Here is a 19,435-nt window from a genome sequence, read left to right as displayed (position 1 = left end):
TTCTAAAAGAGTTTTGTATATATTTGTATATTTTGTATATCTTTGAGAAAGAAAGGTCTTTTTACTTGGGTGTGCCAAAAGTTAGGCACCCCCAGGTGATTGCATGTGCTTACTTGAAACCCCGGGCAAGTACACCTATTAGAGAGAACTGCACAGGCCCTGGATTCTTCCAACGAGCACCACGTCTTCTGGCTTCTTCTTTCTTCAAATTTCCTGGGCAGACTCATGCACAGTAGAACTTTTGGCACCAACAAGTAAAAAGACCTTTCCTTCTCCTATAAAGATAATGGCACAGCAGTCATTTTGTACCTGGACTAAATTGCCATTCGGGCTTATGTCAAAACACCCAAAATTATCTTTGTATTAAAGAGATTTTGGAAGTGCATGCCCTTGCTGATGCATACATTTTTATGCTAGAAAATTCAGCAGTGAGCATTTTTCAAGCAAAACACTGATTGGAGGACTCCAAATGCCTATACCTGGTTAGATGCTGTAGTCTTGCTTGCAACATCAGTGTTGTATTTTTTTTAATAGAATGCTTTTTATTGAATTTTAGCAGTTAAAGAAAGGAAAAGAAAGGGATAAAAAAGGAAGGGGAGGGAAAATTGGCTGGATTTATTGTCCATTAGTTGAAGGAGGTGGCTGGCCATGGAACCATATGTTCTCAAACTTGCTTGGGCAGCCTCTGGCTAGGTATGTAAGCTTATACAGTTTCAATTGTGAGTTGACAAGCTTAATCCACCGATTGAGGGTTGGCAGTGTTGGGCCCATCCAATGCAGGGCGATCGTCTTTTTGTCATAGAATAGCAGCAGTCTCATTAAGCATCTGGTGTATTCTGGCCACCAGGGAGTCAAGGAGGCCTAGCAGGCAGGTAGTTGGGTTGAGCACTTGGGGTAGTGTTAGTTTGTTAGCCATAAAGGCCACAATTTCCCTCCAAAAATTATATATAGCAGGGCAATCCCACATTAAATGCAGGAAACCAGCATTTAGGGCTGTTGGAAGAACTCATCCTACCCATGACATGCAGTTTCCATGGGGTAAGATATGTTTGATGGATAATTTTGTTGCATAAGTTTATCTCTTGTACTCACTAAAGGAAGGTAGAGGGTATCAATGATTTCTTCCCAATCATCGGGATCTACCTGAATTTCACTGGTTTCCCATCTGTATTTAACTCTGGGTCGTGGGTCATGTCTCTTTGAATTCAAATGCCTATTTATGTTAGATAGGAGCTTTGTTCTATAGGGTTGGGCAATCAAGTCCTCAAGTTCTGAGTACTGAAGTTGCGATGGTGCAGTTGAGAATTGAGAGGTGTCTAATTTGTGTGTATCTGAAATCAGGTCAGAGGGAGCAAGAGTTTGGTGGAGAAGAGGTAAGGTATGGAGTGCCCCGTTGGTATAAATGTGTGACAGTCTCTTCACCCCCAACCTGGACCATGTTTCAGCTTCAGGAAAGACTGCAAAGTGTGGAAAATTACTGTTGCCCCACAGTGTGGTGTTTTAGTTAAATGTACCATAGCATCCCAGGCCCTCTTGACAGCATCTATCACAGGTAGTAAAGGGCTAACATCTTTCCTGGTCCTGTACAAAGCATTATGTAGACTTTCAACAGATGCCAGGTTTATTTCCCTTCAACTAGTGGGTGCAGTGGGACAGGTTTATGGAGGTTTAGATTTCAATACAGGTATGGGATCCATTATCTGAAAACCTATTATCCAGAAAGCTCCAAATTAAAGAAAGTCTGTCTCCCATAGACTCTATTATAATCAAACAATCCAAAGTTTTACAAATGATTTCCTTTTTCTCTGTAATAATAAAATGGTACCTTGTACTCAATCCCAACTCAGATATAATTAATCCTTATTGGATGCAAACTCAGCCTATTGGGTGTATTAAAGGACCAGTAACATCAAAAAATTAAATTGTTTTAAAGTAATAAAAATATAATGCAGTGTTGCCCTGCACTAGAAAAACTGCTGTGTTTGCTTCAGAAACACTACTATTGTTTATATAAATAAGCTGCTGTGTAGCCATGGGGGCAGCCATTCAAAGGAGAAAAGGCTCGAGTTACACAGCAGACAGCAGATAAGCTCTGTCTGTCTAATGGTGTTATCTGTTATCCATTATCTATCCTGTGCCATATAGCCGTTTTTCAATTTACGCCATTGCTACACAGCAGCTTGTTTATATGAACTATAGTAGTGTTTCTGAAGCAAACACATCCGTTTTACCAGTGCAGGGCAACAGTACATGATATTTTCATTACTTTAAAACACTTTCAGTTTTTGGTGTTACTGTTCCTTTAAATATTTACATGATTTTCTAGTAGACGTAGATATGAAGAGCCAAATTATGAAAAGATCCATTATCTGGAAAGCCCCTGGTCCAGAGCATTCTGGATAACAGGTTCCATACCTGTGTCTCAATATAAAGTTAACATAGCATCACATACTACACAAACTGTATCTGTCTGTTATTTTATTGATAAAGCATTGTCTAAACAGACTTTTCAGTAAGTGATTGAGAGCGCTATACCACAGAAGGGGCTCTTCATAGTGCAAGTGCAACAACATCCTCTAAGTTTATGATTAGATTTTTTACTGACATTTAGATTATATAGTCTTTATCCAGTAGTGCTTCTGGGTGTGATGATTAAACTGTGACCAGGGTCAGTGACTTTTTAAACGTCATGTTGGAGAGAGGCAGTATTTTTTAATTTTTCTTAGTACGACTGCACTTGCAGCTGCGTTCACAAATGACCCCAATGACTTCTGAATGCACCCAAGTAGGATTTGAACATCTACTAAGTAGTAGTGCTACTTGGAGCTGTTTTTGTAAAATATAATGCACCCTGGATGCCAAACACACAAGTTTTGGAGTGGTAAATGTTTTTCTTTGAAATTACTTCAAAGTTTACAATTGTTTTCTGAATGGGCCATTAGAAAGCTATACATGAATCTTAAACCATCAACATTCAACACTGAAAATGCATTGATGCTTTCTTCTTGTTTGTTTTTTAATAAACCAGGAAGAGAAAATAATTAATCCGCTTTTGGGCACCTCCTCTTATAAAACCACTGTGGGCTGGCTAACCCCATAATAGAAAAAATTTTGGTAGTTTTTTAGTCTTTTGCTTTTCTCTGAATCCACTATTTGGGGATTTGGCTCAAACCCAATCTTTCATGAAATATTTGCCTGAATCCGAACCGAGTCTGAACCGTAATTTGATATTCCAATGTGGTAAGGAAGGTTTAAAAATAACTGCGCACTCATCATTCAAAATTATTGATTTCCTCATATGTATGACGAAAATATCACTTGTTTTTCAAGATTTGGTTTGGCCAGGCACTTGGATTTGCCCAAATCCTGCTGAGAAGGGTTTGAATTTGCCAGAATCCCAAACCGAATCTCTTATTGTGATTAGTAGCTATTCATTGAACCAGAACAAGGTTAGATAAGGGTAATCCTAATGACACATGTTCACACCTATTCACACAGACAATGAGCAAGGTATTGTCTTATTTAAGAGAAAAAGAGAATAATAAAATATATAAAATAGACTTATTTGCTTAAGGGTAAGGGCACAGTTCGGGGAGATAAGTCACCCGGCGACAAATCTCCTCTTCTTCAGGGTGACTAATCTCCCCTCACTGCCTCCCGCCAGCTAGAATGTAAATCGCCAGCAGGATGGCACTCAGAGCACTTAATTTTCTGAAGTCGCACAAAGTTTCCTCGTGAGGCAACTTCGGAAAATGAAGAGCTCAGAGTGCCATCACGCCGGCGATTTACATTCTAACTGGCGAGAGGCAGTTCGGGGAGATTAGTGGCCCTGATGAAAAGGAGATTTGTCGTTTGTCGACTAATCTCCCCGAATCTGAGTGTGTGCCCTGACCCTAAAATGGACTCTGTGGAAGATAACTTACTCTAATCTGGAACTTTCTGGTTAATTCAGAACATTCTAGATAACAGTGCCCATACCTTTATATTGCTTTACCCAGATATACCTGATACCTCACATTGAAAGGAAACCATGATAGCCTATCATGTGATGAATTCTATTGGATCTGCTATGATGCACATATTTTCTGGGAAGCAAAGGGACTTCAAGTCTCAGAATCCAGAATCCATCACTTCACAATGTAAAAAGGTGAGAAATGTATAATTACTCAGCAAGCCTAAGTGGGGTTGGGGAAGGGTTCCTACAAAGCAGAGGCAGACTATTGAGGATTTATCAAGGGGCAGAATACTCGCTAGGGTGCTTTTCTTCTATTTTATTGTTTCCCCAATCTGGAGTGTTCGTAGGGGAAGCAGTTTTTATGTGATCGGTGCCCTAGAAGGCTTGCACTTAGCAGTAATTAAAGCAGACCTGTCACCCAGACATAAAAAGCTGTATAATAAAAGTCCTTTTCAAATTAAACATAAAAACCAAATTCTTTTTTTTTTTATTAAAGCATTCATAGCTGTTGTAAACTCATTTCAAAATCTCAGCTGTGAATCAAATATTCATTAAAGTCCAGATAGGGGAATTGGGTAGAGGCTCTGGCCTAGCCACTCGCCAGTGAAATAGTCAAAAATAAATGGAAAGCCAATACCTTGTCTGCTACAAACGGGTGAATCCCAAACTTTATTCCATGGTGCTCACAACACTTCAATGTTCAAACGTTTCTGGACCGCATGGCCCTTCCTCAGTGACAATTAGCATAAGAGATTGTAAAACTTTTAAAGGCAAAACTAGTGTGACCCCTAGTGGTGGTCATCTCACATGTGTAGGTCAATACGTAACCTGCATAGTAAGGCCACCTCTGTTAGCCAACATTGGGCGGAATGTAAACATAATGTAGCCCAATTAAGATGGCAGGTTTTAGAAGAAATTAAAACGAATTATGCAAATATTGATAAAAAGCTTCTTCAACGAGAGTGCTTCTGGATTTGGAAGCAAGATACCTTATCCCCGAAAGGGTTGAATGAGAATTGGGGTTTGAATTGTTTTTTATAAACAATAAAATGGTGTAAAAAATTATTTTATAAATCGTACTGACCATGAGTTTGGATACAAGTGTAATAACATATTTGTTGTTAATATGTTTTGCAGCATCAAAGTAGAACTTCGCACTTTTCAAATAAGGTAGAAACATCCCTCATACCCTCCTGATTCTTTTTTTCAGTCAGTGAGTAACTATTTTTAAATATTTTGTATTGATTGGATTTTATTGTATTTATTACAGGTGGAATATGAAGCACTTTACAAATATATGAAGCACTTCATATGCATTGTCAGATCAAGATAGTTATTTACATGAATTCTTTATTGGCAAAGATAAAATAATAGCACATATTTTGCATTATATAATATGATGTACACATGTATGTTCTTAACAATATGTTTATTAAATGGTTAAAAATGTTTTTATATTCACATTTGAGATGACCACCACTAGGGGTCACACTAGTTTTGCCTATAAAAGTTGTACAATCTCTTATGCTAATTGTCACTGAGGAAGGGCCATGCGGTCCCGAAACGTTTGAACATTGAAGTGTTGTGAACACCATGGAATAAAGTTTGGGATTCACCCATTTGTAGCAGACAAGGTATTGGCTTTCCATTTATTTGTGAATCAAATATTGCCTGCCCCTCTTCTATGCCTTTAGCTGGCCATAGATGCAAAGATCCGATCGTACGAATCATCATCTCCTGACCTGCCACTAACCATTCTGATCAAATAAAGTACGAAAGAACAGATCAGCCCATGTTCTGCCCCTGACAGCAATCGTACGAAAGTTATGTCCGACCAAAGCTACTGACAGTCTTCCACTGAAGATCGTATGATCAGCAATACATGCAGAGATATTATCGGCAGCCGACAGAAATCTTTTAACCTGTCCGATCGACCAAGCGACCGATCTCCGCCGGACAAAAATTTCGGGACTCTCCCCACACAGTATGAAAATCATACAAATCCTCAATTCGTACGATCAGATCTTTGCGTCTATGGCCAGCTTTAGGCATAGAGGCAGAACAGGCAATTACTTTCACTTTCCATTCAGGCACCCCCAGGTGATCGCATGTACTTACCTGAAACCCCGGGCCAGTGCACCTATTAGGAGAAAACTGCACAGGCCCGGGATTCTTCCAGCGAGCACCACGTCTTCCGGCTTCTTCTTTCTTTTTAGGCCCTTGGTGAAGACAAATGCTATAACCATGCCAAGAAGATGTACAGTATTTGAGAATATATCTACAATCTACATCAATCCAGTAGACAAACATTATAAAGTAATTCTAATTAATAGATGCATAGATTTTGTTTGGTTGATTTGAATATGTTTTATTTTATTTTTATTCTATGGTTTGACTTAACTATCTTTAATCAATAGACCATTTCCAACCATTTTAAAATCTCTATAAGACAGTATATTTTACATAGACAATTTAGACGAAAACAGTTATATAACTGCAAACTACTAGATTATTTTCAGCGTCCTCAGTCTCAGTGAGAAATATAGAGACCTGATGACATTAGGTTTATCTACATCTTGCAAGAGAAGCCACAGCAGGAACTACAGATGCCATTAGCTTCTGTGTTGTTTATAGTTTTATAGAATTAAAAGCTGACTGAGAGATTCTCCATCGGCTCCATGCGGCATCTCTTAGAAATATGGAGAAGGTTAAGCAATGCTTTCTTTAGTTTGGGACTACCAAATATAAGAATCATGGATTGTGCAGGTGAATAGCTATAAATAACCATTAAGCAGGTACAAAATCCAGGGCTACCAGGTGGAAAAAAGTCAACAAACATAAAAATTTCAGAGATATAGAAGGACATGTATAGTAGCAATAGGAAACCAACAGTCCTTGCTGCTCTCTCTCTGGCCACTGTTCGGGGGCTCTGGACATCACCCTTGTTTTTCTCTAGCATGGTTCTCTTACTTATGAGTGATTTAAGGATTAGACAATTGGAAATCCCAACAAGCACCAGGGGAAGTGAACATCCAATAATATTACTGTAAAACAGGTAAGTGAAGCTCAACTTGGGTAGCTCAATTTCCACACTTTGATTCCTTGAAAAATTTGAATTAGGGGGGTCCCTGTAGGTGCTCCATATTCCCGGAATACTGATAACCACAGAAATAAAGACAGAAACCCCAAGAAAATATGGTACAAGTTGAGAGATTGTAAGCTTTAGATGAACAAGAAAGGGATGGGTGAATATGACAATCTGCAAGCAGTAGTAGACACATAGACATACAGTAAACCAAAAGCTGGAGAAGATGGGAAAAAGCAGTAAGGTTATGAAAGCTGTATAAACTGCATCGGAAAAGTAAAGGTCACTCCACAAAATGCTCAAGAAGTCATTTGCTGTCATGCTGAACTGGAAAGTCATGTTTGATAGGCCTAATGTGACAAGGATCAGGTCCGACGGGTTAAGACTTTTCCCCCTTACTTTATCATTAAGATTCACAATTACAATGATAAGGTTTGTGACAATTCCAAAAATAGTGGTAGCCCCCAAAATAGCCATAGAGACAAGCAGAAAAATAGGCAGCATTGGCAGTTGTACTGTGTTTAAAGCATTATTGCATATGCAGTTATGTAGAAGTCTAAGGCAGTGCAACTGGAAAGGCAGAGATGGTGCTATATTACATATATTATTTAACTTTGTTAATCAAATATATTTATAAATACAAAATGTAACGCTGTGCTTCTTTGACAGATCAAACTGTAAAATGTACAGACATAAGCATTAGGTTCCACATGTTGAAAGTCCATGAGATAAGTGATGCTTCATATACAGTTTTCAATGGGCTAGAGTCACAACTCACTTCTTGGGGAGAATGCTGGGATCTTCAGAAGCAAATACCAGATGGGCTGCCCAGTCAGCTGAAAAGAAGAGCAAGTTTGGTACCATGTCTCATAATTCACATACAGTATGGATGTGGCGACAAATATTTATGCTTTATTATTATTTTGCTATTATTTTATTTAATTTTGTTTGTGTGATTATGTTCCTGCATTTAACAAAGCAGATATGTTTTTCCATTGATTCCTTAAAGGAAAACTATACCCCCCAAACAATGTAGGTCTCTATTAAAAGATACTGAGTAAAACAGCTCATGTGTAAAACCCTGCTTCATGTAAATGAACCATTATCATAATAATATACTTTTCTAGTAGTATGTGCCATTGGGTAATCATAAATAGATAATTGCCATTTTAAAAAATAAGGGCCGCCCCCTGAGATCGTAAGATTCACTGTGCACACATACAAACCACATGTAAGGTCACATGAGCCAATTAACAGACAGAGTTCTGCCTTTTGCTTCCTCACTTCTTCCTGTTACAGTTAGTGTTGTAGTATTTCTGGTCAGGTGATCTCTGAGGCTGCACAGATAGAGTCACGAAATGGTGGTTCAAGGCAAGAGATGTAAAAGGGCAATATTTATGTAAATATATATTCCAGTTTGGTAAGATTCTTTAATATGTCATTCAATTTGATATAAACTATCTGTTGCTTAAGTATTCATTTTGGGGGTATAGTTTTCCTTTAATTTGTTTCCAAATAGCACTTATCACAAGAACTCCATTTATAATTCGGTAGGGCAGTCGTTTCTAAAGTTATTGATCAGAGTGAGCAGGCTCAAAATATTAATAACAGCCCAGGTATATTTCAATATTATATACCACACATTATATTAGAGCTTCTAAAACAAATAACATGTGTTTCACCAGTGTAACAGTAAACTGAATATAATAATACTTTCAATTATTGGACCCTGCAACTGCTTCATCTGTAGTTATGTGTCTGAATGGGGCTGAATTTGTCCTGCTATGTGTAAAAAATTAGACAAGTCTGCTTTAATCACACTGTTTGTAATGTTTTCCAATCTACGCTCAACATTATTTATTTTCTCTTGTTACTTACTTGCATTTCTGTATTCAGTATCCCTTGTAAAATGTCCAGGCTTTCATTCTTTCATTGCAGGTTTCTCAAAGGCAGAATTCATATGAGCTTTTGCCGTTTATATTGACGGTGAATTGTGATGCTACAATATTATCTAAAGATTTCTTCAAAGAGGAGAAAATGTCACATAGAGTAATTTAGCAGTATTTGGCCATGCTGTCCTTTTATCCTCTAAAATAGTTTTAAACCGTTTTCTATTATGCACTGTGCAAAAGCAGAGACTTGTACTGGATACTTGCTTAGCATAAGCCGATTTCCTAGTGATGCTGCACCTGTATATTCTCTTATAGGGATCTGTTATTTATAAGCCATCCGGATCACCAGTAATTATGGAGTGATTTTCTCCTGGAGGGCTAGTAATAAGTATAATTGTGCATAAGCATTGACCATTTTCCTATAGGAATTTCTAATGTAAGGTTGCAATCTCCCACCTTGATTCTCTTCTTCTTGAAACTTGCCCAAGTCTCCATGGGCACAGGGTTGTGTTTTAAAAGGTTACTTAGATATTCAGACAGCTTTATTTTTCTATGCATGCTAATATTATGATTTCCTAAATTGGGTAGATAAATGGCACTACATGGACCCCAACTGGAATATCAATTGTGATAACCCAAGTGCTCCTCTATCAACAGAATCTTCAACATATCAAATCACTCATGCTAGCTCTGACAGATAGGGATGCATCAGGGGGGTCTGTCACCCAGCTGGACACAACTATAACTACACACATTTCTACACAAGCACACGTCACCTTTTATGCCACCTATAGTAATATGATGTTCTCTGTGATATTTCCCATTGAAAACAGAATATACTTAGAAGTCAATGACAAGCTTATTATTATTATTATTATTTATACAGCACCGTCATTCCGCACAGAGCTTTACAGAATAAAAGGATACAAGTGCAAGACCAGATTACATATACAGACAAACATTTGACTTGAATTGATTCACAACTACAAATGGATATTGTTAGTAGATTATAGTGGGAAGACAATCTAAGAGGGAAAGGATATGAGAATGTCAAGGGTAACCAGTGTAATTATAAAGTTCCTGTTAGTTAGCATAGAACAGTGCATAGTCACACAAGTAGTATGTGTGTGAGCAAACATTAAAGGACCAGTAATATAAAATGATTTTTTTAAAAAATTTGTTTGTAAATAATGAAAAAAAAAGCCAAGACACATTTAACTTTAAATTCACAAAGTCTTTATTAAGAACTAACTTACTGATACTCCGCTTGCGCTCCTCTTCAGAAATGTGCGCAGCACAATTTCTCCTCCCTGGCTATCTCCTACAGAAGGCAGGGAGGAGAAATGGAGTGCTGCATGATGGATTGTCGCCCTGTTGCCTTTTCTGAAGAGGAGCGCAAGTGGAGTATTGGTAAGTTATTTATTTTTTGTATCACCTCTCCACTACTCCTCTTTCAGCAATCTTTTTCCCTTCCCTAGTAGATGTATTAGAGCTAACTCAAATAACTGACTCCTGCACAAAACTAACAAAGTCTGACTCTGGCTCAAATCTTGTATGTGCTCTTTATAGTTGCAAAAATAGTACAAAATTATTAATTGATCATGTTTATTTTAGTTAAAGCTTATATTACATTTTAATTTTGGTGATAGTTAGTTAAAGCTTATATTGCATTTTAATTTTGGTGATAGTTTCCCTTTAAGTGATCATTTAGTAAGGTCTAATGGGAAGGGTCCTGGATGCAGGAGTGAGAAGAGATTTAGGTTATATGCAGACTGAAGATTACATCTGGGGTTGTACTTGGTAAATAGAAAGGTGATGTATGGAAGAGAGTACCTATATATCAACCTTCAGCCTCAATCCTGTTATTTTCAACATCATTTTGTACATAATACACACACACACACACACACTGCAGCCTTTTTATATGAGCCTAACTGAATGAGCTCATGTAAAAAAGGGAATATTTTTTCTCTTTAAATGCAAATGGAAGTTTGTAAAAAAATGACATTGGCTGTCCAATATGTAATATGTTTCTTTAGCGCAAAAAAGTTCGCAAAGACCGTTACGAATGTTAGCAGCCAAGATTTTAATTATTTGCATCCTTTTTAACGAATTCAAACCTCAATGACTTCCTTCCAAAATTTGTGACCAAATATCTTTTACGAACATGTGCAGTGCATGTAATAAAATGTAGCAATTGCAATACTCTTATTAAATCAAAATATTTAACATGACTCCAGAGCAGGTATTAACGATAAACTTTGCTTAGCGACAATGAGTGATGCAATATTTGCCAGTGAATGATTAATTATTGCGCATAGTAGCACTAAATATTAACATTACATAAATATACTAAAAATTGTGATTTTAAAGATCACTTGTGATTTTAATTACATTCCCCCTCAAATGTTTAAAATCTGAGAATCTACAATATTTGTATAAATCATGTAGATGCCCACCATGACGTAATTAGATTAAAAAAGTGGAATGATTTTATCAATTTCATTTTGTTCATGCTTTATTTAAGTAATTTAAATATCTAGTCTTTTTCTACAGTTTAACCCAGCTACATATAATATGTAGACATTATCTAACCATTACTATGTTCTTTAATAACAACATATTTATAAAGCCCAAACATATTCTGCAGCACTGTACAAGAAATGGGTTTATACATTAAACATATAAATTACATACAAAAACAACTAATAACCAAAAGAAGAGGTAAAGACCAAAACTTTTTTATTTTGATCTATAAAAATCATTCTAGCCACAATAACTGATTAATTTAAAAACTATGACTACAAACGACTGGTTTCTTTTAAGCTACTTCAGTCAGTAAAATACAGAAATGATGACTCCATCTAGATCTCGCAAGAAAAGCTGCAGCTGGAGATGCTGTGAGTTAACTTTGTTGTTAATAGTTTTTACAACATGTTAAAATCAAAAATTAATGAAAACAATCTTGGTTGTCTCCTTCTGCTCTTTGGTACATTTCTTTAAAAGACAGAGAAGGTTCAGCAATGCTTTCTTTAGTTTAGGACTGCCAAAAATTAGAATGACCGACTGAGTAGGTGGGAAGCTATAAATAACAATTAAGCAGGTACAGAATCCAGGGCTATTCGTTGGGAAAACATCAGCAAACATACAGATCTCAGAGATATAGAAGCACATGTAAAGTAATAATAGGGAACCAACAGTCCTTGCTGCTTGTTCTCTGGCCTCAGTTCGTGGGCTATAGACATTACTCTTGTTTTTCTCTAGCATGGTGCTCTTGCTTATGAGTGACTTAAGGAGTACACAATTGGAAATCCCGACAAACACCAATGGAAGTGAACATCCAATAATATTACTGGAAACCACGTATAAAAGGCTCAGCTTGGGCATCTCAATTTCAAAACTCTGATTGCTTGATAAATTTGAAATAGGGGGGTCCCTGTAACTACTCCATATTCTAGGAATACTGATAACCAGAGAAACAAAGACAGAAGCTGCAAGAAGAAATGGTACAAGTTGAGAGATTCCAAGTTTGAGACGCAGAAGAAAGGGATGGGTGAATATGACAATCTGCAAGCAGTAGTAGACACATAGGCATACAGTAAACCAAAAGCTGGAGAAAGTGGGGAAAAACATCATGGTATTGAGAGCTGCGTAAACTGCATCTGAGAAGTATAGGTCACTCCATAAAATGCTCAAGAAGTCATTTGCAGTCATGGTGAACTGGAGAGTTATATTGGATAGACCAAGTGTGACAAGAATGAGGTCTGATGGGTTAAGGCTTTTTCCCTTTACCTTGTCAATGATGTTAGCGACAATAATTACAGAGTTTGTGACAATTCCCATCATAGTGGTTGCTCCCAAGATAGCCATGGAGACTAAAACAAAAACGGGCAGCATTGGCAGCTCTACAAGATTTGAAAGTATTACTGCACATAGAATGACCTACTTAAGTCTACAGTAGTGCAAATAGAAAAACGTACAGACATATGCACAAGGTTCCAGATACTGAAAGTCTATGAAAAAATTAATGCTTGCATATACTGTTTCAGTGGACTAGAGAGACAACTCCTCACTTCATGGGGATGAAGCTGTATTCTTCAAAAACAAGACATACCAAATTGGAGTGGTTACACAGGCAGCTGAAAAAAAGAGTGGATTTTGCATTATGTGTCTTAATACCCATATGGACCTTAAATACTGTGTTTAGGGATATTTTGCCGGCTTCACATGCAATTTAGGAAAGACTGCAGAGCTTAGGGAGCTAAATGCATGGCTAAAGTCTTGGTGTAGGAACGAATGGTTTGGGTTTATAGAGCAAAGAGATGAGTTTTTCTTGATTTTTTATTTTTTTTAAATAGCCTTGGCTCCACTGCACATCAGTGGAAGGGTGTCTGCTGTGCTAGGGGTAGTAATAATAATAAGAGGCTGATGGAATGTCTAAAATAGGCAAGGGGGGTTGTGAGAACATTATGGATAAGCTAGTGTAGATATATCTGTGGGATTAAAATGGGGTCACAGCGGAGAATTAGGGGGCATATAGTATACCTGTTAAAGAGATCCTAACCTTAATATACCATTACAAAGAAACATGTAACAGTGTATAAGGGTTACTCAATAAGTAAAGATCTCCAATGAATAATGTGAATATCAGACCAAAACGAAATAACCTCCACTGTCTGCTTAAAAATGCATGGAGCTTGTCAGACAAAATGGTAATGCTTGGGACTAGGCAGTACATTTAGATGATTAGACTCTTTATGCAAATCCAGAATTACAGCCATAAACATAAGAAATTACCAAGGATAGCAGTATTGTTGGGGCAGCCTTAATGTTACAAGTAACATTAAACTGGCAAACAGGATTCAATGTTGATAAATGCAAAGTTATGTAGTTCAGTAGAAATTACATAAATGCTAGCTATACACTAAATGGTGAAGTGTTGGGAACATCCATAATAGAGAAGGATTTGAGGATTTCTTGAATGAAACACTATATAACTCTAGGCAGTGTCATTCAGAAGCTACTCTTTTGCATTTAAAAGGACCTTAACTCATTGCATGCAAACACGATTTATATAATTTATAGATCCCTGGTAAGACCTAAAAGGTTACAGTGCAGTTTTGGGCTCAAGGATATAAATGTGGGTGTAGTCATAAAATACAGAATAATCTAACAACGATGTCCGCAGTCTCAGGTCTTAGAAAGTAACAAATTATTAATTAAAAAGAACTGATGTTTTAGCTAGCACTCTAGCCTTTATCAGAAGTTATCACTTTGATAAAGGCTAGAGTGCTATCTGAAACATCAGTTTTTAATAAATAAATTTGATTTTATTTATATATATATTTCTCCCACTATGTGGAAAAAGCCAGCGCTGATTGTCTATTTTCCATTATTTCTTACCTGGCTTTCCTTTGTTATTCAGTCAGTATCCGTTGCAAAATTTTCAGGCTCATTGTCATTTATTTGAGGTAACTCGAAGGCCGCGTTCACTGAAGTTTTTGATGACTTTATAGACTCCTCCTTGTGAATTTGCGGTGTGGTATCATCATATTATGTGCAGATTTCTGGAAAGTCTCATAAAAATTATTTAGTACAGTTCACCATGATGTCGCCTATATTTTCTCATTTAATTTTGGACAGTCACACATTATTAGTTCACTGTGCCAAAAGCGAGTAAGAGATTATTCTTGAGTCTAAACTGTTTCCCTAGTCAGGTTTTACTTGTATATTTTTCTATAGGGATCTGTAATTTATAGGCCACCCTCATCATCAGTAATTATGGGGTTATTTTCTCCTGGGGGACTAGTAATAAGTATAATTGCACTTCAGCACTGACCTTTTTCCTATAGGAAATTCTAATGTAAGGTTGTCATCTCCCACCTGGATTCTCTTCTTCTCTCAAAAAAACTCTCAATGGACACAGGATTGTGCTTTGTTAGGCTACACAGATCTCAAGATGTTTTGCCTTTATATTTAGATATTTTGCTTTATTTAACATTTAAACTAGGGTGAATAGAAGGAAAGGAGTATAAAATATGGGAAACATAGAGAAGAAAGGACATTGGAAGAGTAGGTAGAACAGAGAAAGGGTGGGAGAGAAAGGAAACATGAAAAACTAGAAAGGGAAGTTTGAGAGTAAACTTCATTTTAGTTTAAAAAAAAAAAGTGGTCACTGAATGAAATCTCATTGGCTGTTGTTGTCTCCACCCAGTGTTTCTAACCTTGGACCACAGTCATATAGTAAAAAACAATGTACAAATGTTGGGGAACTCATATTTTTCGTCTGTCTACACAAATGAGGAACCAGTTAATGAAGGTTTCTTTCTTAATAGTCCCAATTCTAGTAATACAATTAATGATGCATGGTTCGCACATGAGGAAATTCAAAAGAGACTAGAACATGTTAAGATTAAAGGGCATGTAAAGTCTAAAATAGAATAAGGCTAGAAATGCTGTATTTTGTATACTAAATATAAACATGAACTTACTGCACCACAAGCCTAATCAAACAAATAATTTATGCTTTCAAAGTTGGCTACAAGGGGTAACCATCTTGTAACTTTGTTAAACATCTTTGCAAGACTAAGACTGTGCACATGCTCAGTGTGGTCTGGGCTGCTTAGGGATCATCATAAACAAAGCTGCTTGAGTTCTGCATGGCTGGGAAGTAAGGCGAGGGCTCCCCCTGCTGTTCATAAGTATGATTGTTTCCCTGCTCAGCTGTTAGGGACCATCTGACAATTGCTATCCATAGCAGCAAATGAAGAGAGAATTTCACTGCATACAGTCAGGTTTCTTAAAAAAAACTATGCACATTTTTATATTAAAGTATATTGGAGATAGGTTTCTTTTTCATTAAAGAAAGTAAAAATGGGATTTTATTTTTTTGCCTTTACATGCCCTTTAACAAAGGTCCAGGCCCAGATGGTATTCATCACAGGGTACTTAGCGAGCTTAGCTCTGTGATTGCCAAACCTCTTTACTTAATTTTTCAGGATTCATTGAGGTCTGGCATAGTGCCGAGAGACTGGCGAATTGCTAATATGGTGCCTCTATTCAAAAAAGGATCCTGTTCTCAGCCTCAAAACTATAGGCCAGTTAGTCTGCCGTCATTGGTAGGAAAGCTTTTTGAAGGGTTAATAAAGGATAAGAGAATGGACTTTATAGCAAATCATAATACTATAAGTGTGTGCCAGAATGGTTTTATGGGTAATAGATCTTGCCAGACTAACTTAATTTCTTTTTATAAGAAGGTGAGCAGGGACCTCGATTCTGGGATGGCAGTGGATGTGATTTACCTAGGGGCATATGTACCAAGGGTCGAATTTCGAATTGAAAAAACTTCAAAATTCGAATTCAAAAAGACCAACCGAAATTAAGTCGAAGTTTTTTCTTGGGTCAAATAGGTCCGTTTCGATCAAATAGGTCCGTATTTGGCCGAATTCTAATCATACAAATCGGAATAGCGCATTCGATTCAAAGTTTTTCCCGAAAAACCTTCTTTTTTTTTTCAAAGTCCACCAATTGACTCCAAATGGGTTCTAGGAGGTCCCCATTGGCTAAAACAGCAATTCGGCGAATGGTCGAAGTCAAACTTATAAAGAGACAGTACATGATAAATTTTGATATTCTAATTTTCTAATTTTTTTCAAATTCGAATCGAATATGGACTATTCCCTAGTCGAAGTACACAAAAATCGCTCGAAATTCGAATTTTTTAAATTCGAAAATTCACCTCTACCGTTGATAAATCAGCCCCTTAGACTTTGCTAAAGCATTTGATACAGTGCCACACAAAAGGTTACTGGTTAAATTAAGGAATGTTGGCTTGAAACATAGTATTTGTACCTGGATAGAGAACTGGCTAAAAGATAGACTACAAAGAGTGGTGGTAAATGGAACATTTTCTAATTGGACCAGTGTTGTTAGTGGAGTACCGTACTAGGTCCCTTGCTTTTCAACTTGTTTATTAATGACCTGGAGGTGGGCATTGAAAGTACTGTTTCTATTTTTCTATTTTTGCAGACGATACTAAATTGTGCAGAACTATAGATTCCATGCAGGATGCTGCCACTTTGCAGAGTGATCTGTCTAAGTTGGGAAACTGGGCAGCAAACTGGAAAATCAGGTTCAATGTTGATAAATGCAAGGTTATGCACTTTGGCAAAAATAATATAAATGCAAGTTATACACTAAATGGCAGTGTGTTGGGAGTTTCCTTAAATGAGAAGGATCTAGGGGTCTTTGTAGATAACACGTTGTCTAATTCTGGGCAGTGTCATTCTGTGGCTACTAAAGCAAATAAAGTTCTGTCTTGCATAAAAAAGGGCATTAACTCAAGGGATGAAAACATAATTATGCCTCTTTATAGGTCCCTGGTAAGGCCTCATCTGGAGTATGCAGTTCAGTTTTGGACTCCAGTCCTTAAGAGGGATATAAATGAGCTGGAGAGAGTGCAGAGACGTGCAACTAAACTGGTTAGAGGGATGGAAGACTTAAATTATAGGGGAGACTGTCAAGGTTGGGGTTGTTTTCTCTGGTGAGGGGACATGATTATACTTTACAAGTACATTAGAGGACATTATAGACAAATAGCAGGGGACCCTTTTACCCATAAAGTGAATCGCCACACCAGAGGTCACCCCTTTAGACTAGAAGAAAAGAACTTTCATTTGAAGCAACGTAGGGGGTTCTTCACAGTCAGGACAGTGAGGTTGTGGAATGCACTGCCGGGTGATGTTGTGATAGCTGATTCAGTAAATGCCTTTAAGAATGGCTTGGATGATTTCTTGGACAGACATAATATCAAAGGCTATTGTGATACTAAACTCTATAGTTAGTATAGATATGGGTATATAGAATTTATAAAATATGGAGGGGTGTGTGTATGGATGCTGGGTTTTCATTTGGAGGGGTTGAACTTGATGGTCTTTGTCTTTTTTCAACACAATTTAACTATGTAACTATGTGACCTTGGTTTTAATAATGTCAGAATAATAGCAATTTAAATTTCCCCACTGAAAGTCAATGAGTGACATCTGTCGGCAAAGTTTGGTGGCTATGCCCATTTTTCTAACCTTGATCTGCATTTACCCAATGAATGAAGGTGGCCATAGACATAACAATTATGAACTTTCCTGCGGCAAATAAGATTTTACCATACATTTAGCGATGAATTGTCAGATATACAGGTATAAACAATACAATTGTACCTCTATCTGATGATGACCTAGCCCAGGCTGTCAAACTGGCGGCCCTCGGGCCGCATGACCCCCCCTCATGTGGCCCTCCACATCAAAGTCTGCCTGTGGTGTTAGTTTACCATATGTAATCTTTAAAAGGTATCACTACAGATATTAACTGGCCCCTGCATGGTCTAAACCTCAAATTCAAACTAATCCCCTGCATTGTTCACACATGTGATCCCCCTGCATTGTTCACACTTGTGACACCTCTATTGTTTATATCATAAAGGCCTGTACTGTTCATTTCTGAGACCCAGACTGAAACTGCCCACATTGTTCAACTGTTCACACTTTATACAAAATGCTAATGGGGCACCAGCACTGTGTCACTGTATGTCACTGTATGTAGTACATATTAGACTGGTCCTGATTCATGTCTCCTGCTCTGTTCTGCCCTCCATATGCTTCATGTGTGTTTCATACTTTGGTATTTGTTCTGGGGGTTTGTTAGCATTTGAAAATTATTGTTAGTGCCCCCTAAAGTGTTTAATCATATGCTGGGGTAGGGGAGGGGAGGGGCAGGGAAGGAGGAGGCATATGGATTTATGGGTATGTCTTATATGACTTAGCTTTTTTCACATATGAGTGACATCCTTGCCAGGGCAGGCACAAGGTAGTTTGACACCCAAGGCAAGAGCTTCAATCAGTGTCCCTGTCCTGCATTACCATTTCCCTCCTTACCATGATGGTTTTTAAATAAAGAAAGCAAGAAAATGTACAACACTTTTTCAATTATATTACTGCCCCCTGTACCTGTGCAAGCCCAGCAGCCAACCATCATACAGCCCTCCTGCAGCCATCATATTGCCCCCAATCTTTACCTGTGTCAGCAGCAGCCAAAAATAAATCTGATCACATCATATTGCCCCCAAGTATTTATATACCTGTGCCAGCGCCCAGCCCAGCAGCAACAGCAAACATATGGGCCCCAAATCTGTACCTGGCTGTGCCAGCAGGAAGCTTCACACTTTACAGTAATAGAAAGAATGTCTTCAGTTCAGTGCAACTGTGCCAGGCTGAGAGCAGCGAGAGTCACACCAAGCAGCCCCCCAGCTCTCTGCCTCTCTCTGTCATCCAACACATCAGTGATGTCATTGACCCGTGGATGCACGTCGCAGTGCACCGCACAGAAGGAGCTATTACTTGCCGGCAAGAGGGAGAAGGGGAAGGATTCCACCCAACTGGGTGACCATGATTACTGAAACAAATTATTAAATAAACGCTTGAAAAAAGTGCGCCCCTCAATGATGGCGTC

At 37.8% G+C, this 19,435-nt stretch overlaps 2 protein-coding genes across 2 annotated transcripts; both read right to left on the bottom strand.

Moving 5' to 3' along the window:
- Positions 1 to 6,326: 6,326 nt before the first annotated feature.
- LOC108697027 (taste receptor type 2 member 40) lies at positions 6,327 to 7,873 on the bottom strand. Its single transcript, XM_018226704.2, has one exon. It carries the CDS (start codon positions 7,542 to 7,544, stop codon positions 6,600 to 6,602), a length of 945 nt encoding a protein of 314 aa, XP_018082193.1. The 5' UTR covers positions 7,545 to 7,873; the 3' UTR covers positions 6,327 to 6,599.
- A 4,002-nt stretch (positions 7,874 to 11,875) lies between these two features.
- On the bottom strand, positions 11,876 to 13,057 carry LOC108697015 (taste receptor type 2 member 40). Its single transcript, XM_018226696.2, has one exon. It carries the CDS (start codon positions 12,827 to 12,829, stop codon positions 11,876 to 11,878), a length of 954 nt encoding a protein of 317 aa, XP_018082185.1. The 5' UTR covers positions 12,830 to 13,057.
- Positions 13,058 to 19,435: the final 6,378 nt, after the last annotated feature.

The sequence above is a fragment of the Xenopus laevis genome, chromosome 1L (genome assembly GCF_017654675.1).
Source record: "Xenopus laevis strain J_2021 chromosome 1L, Xenopus_laevis_v10.1, whole genome shotgun sequence".
Classification (NCBI taxonomy): Eukaryota; Metazoa; Chordata; class Amphibia; order Anura; family Pipidae; genus Xenopus; species Xenopus laevis.
Note: the sequence above shows the minus strand (reverse complement) of the source record. Positions and strands in the feature narration are given on the sequence as shown.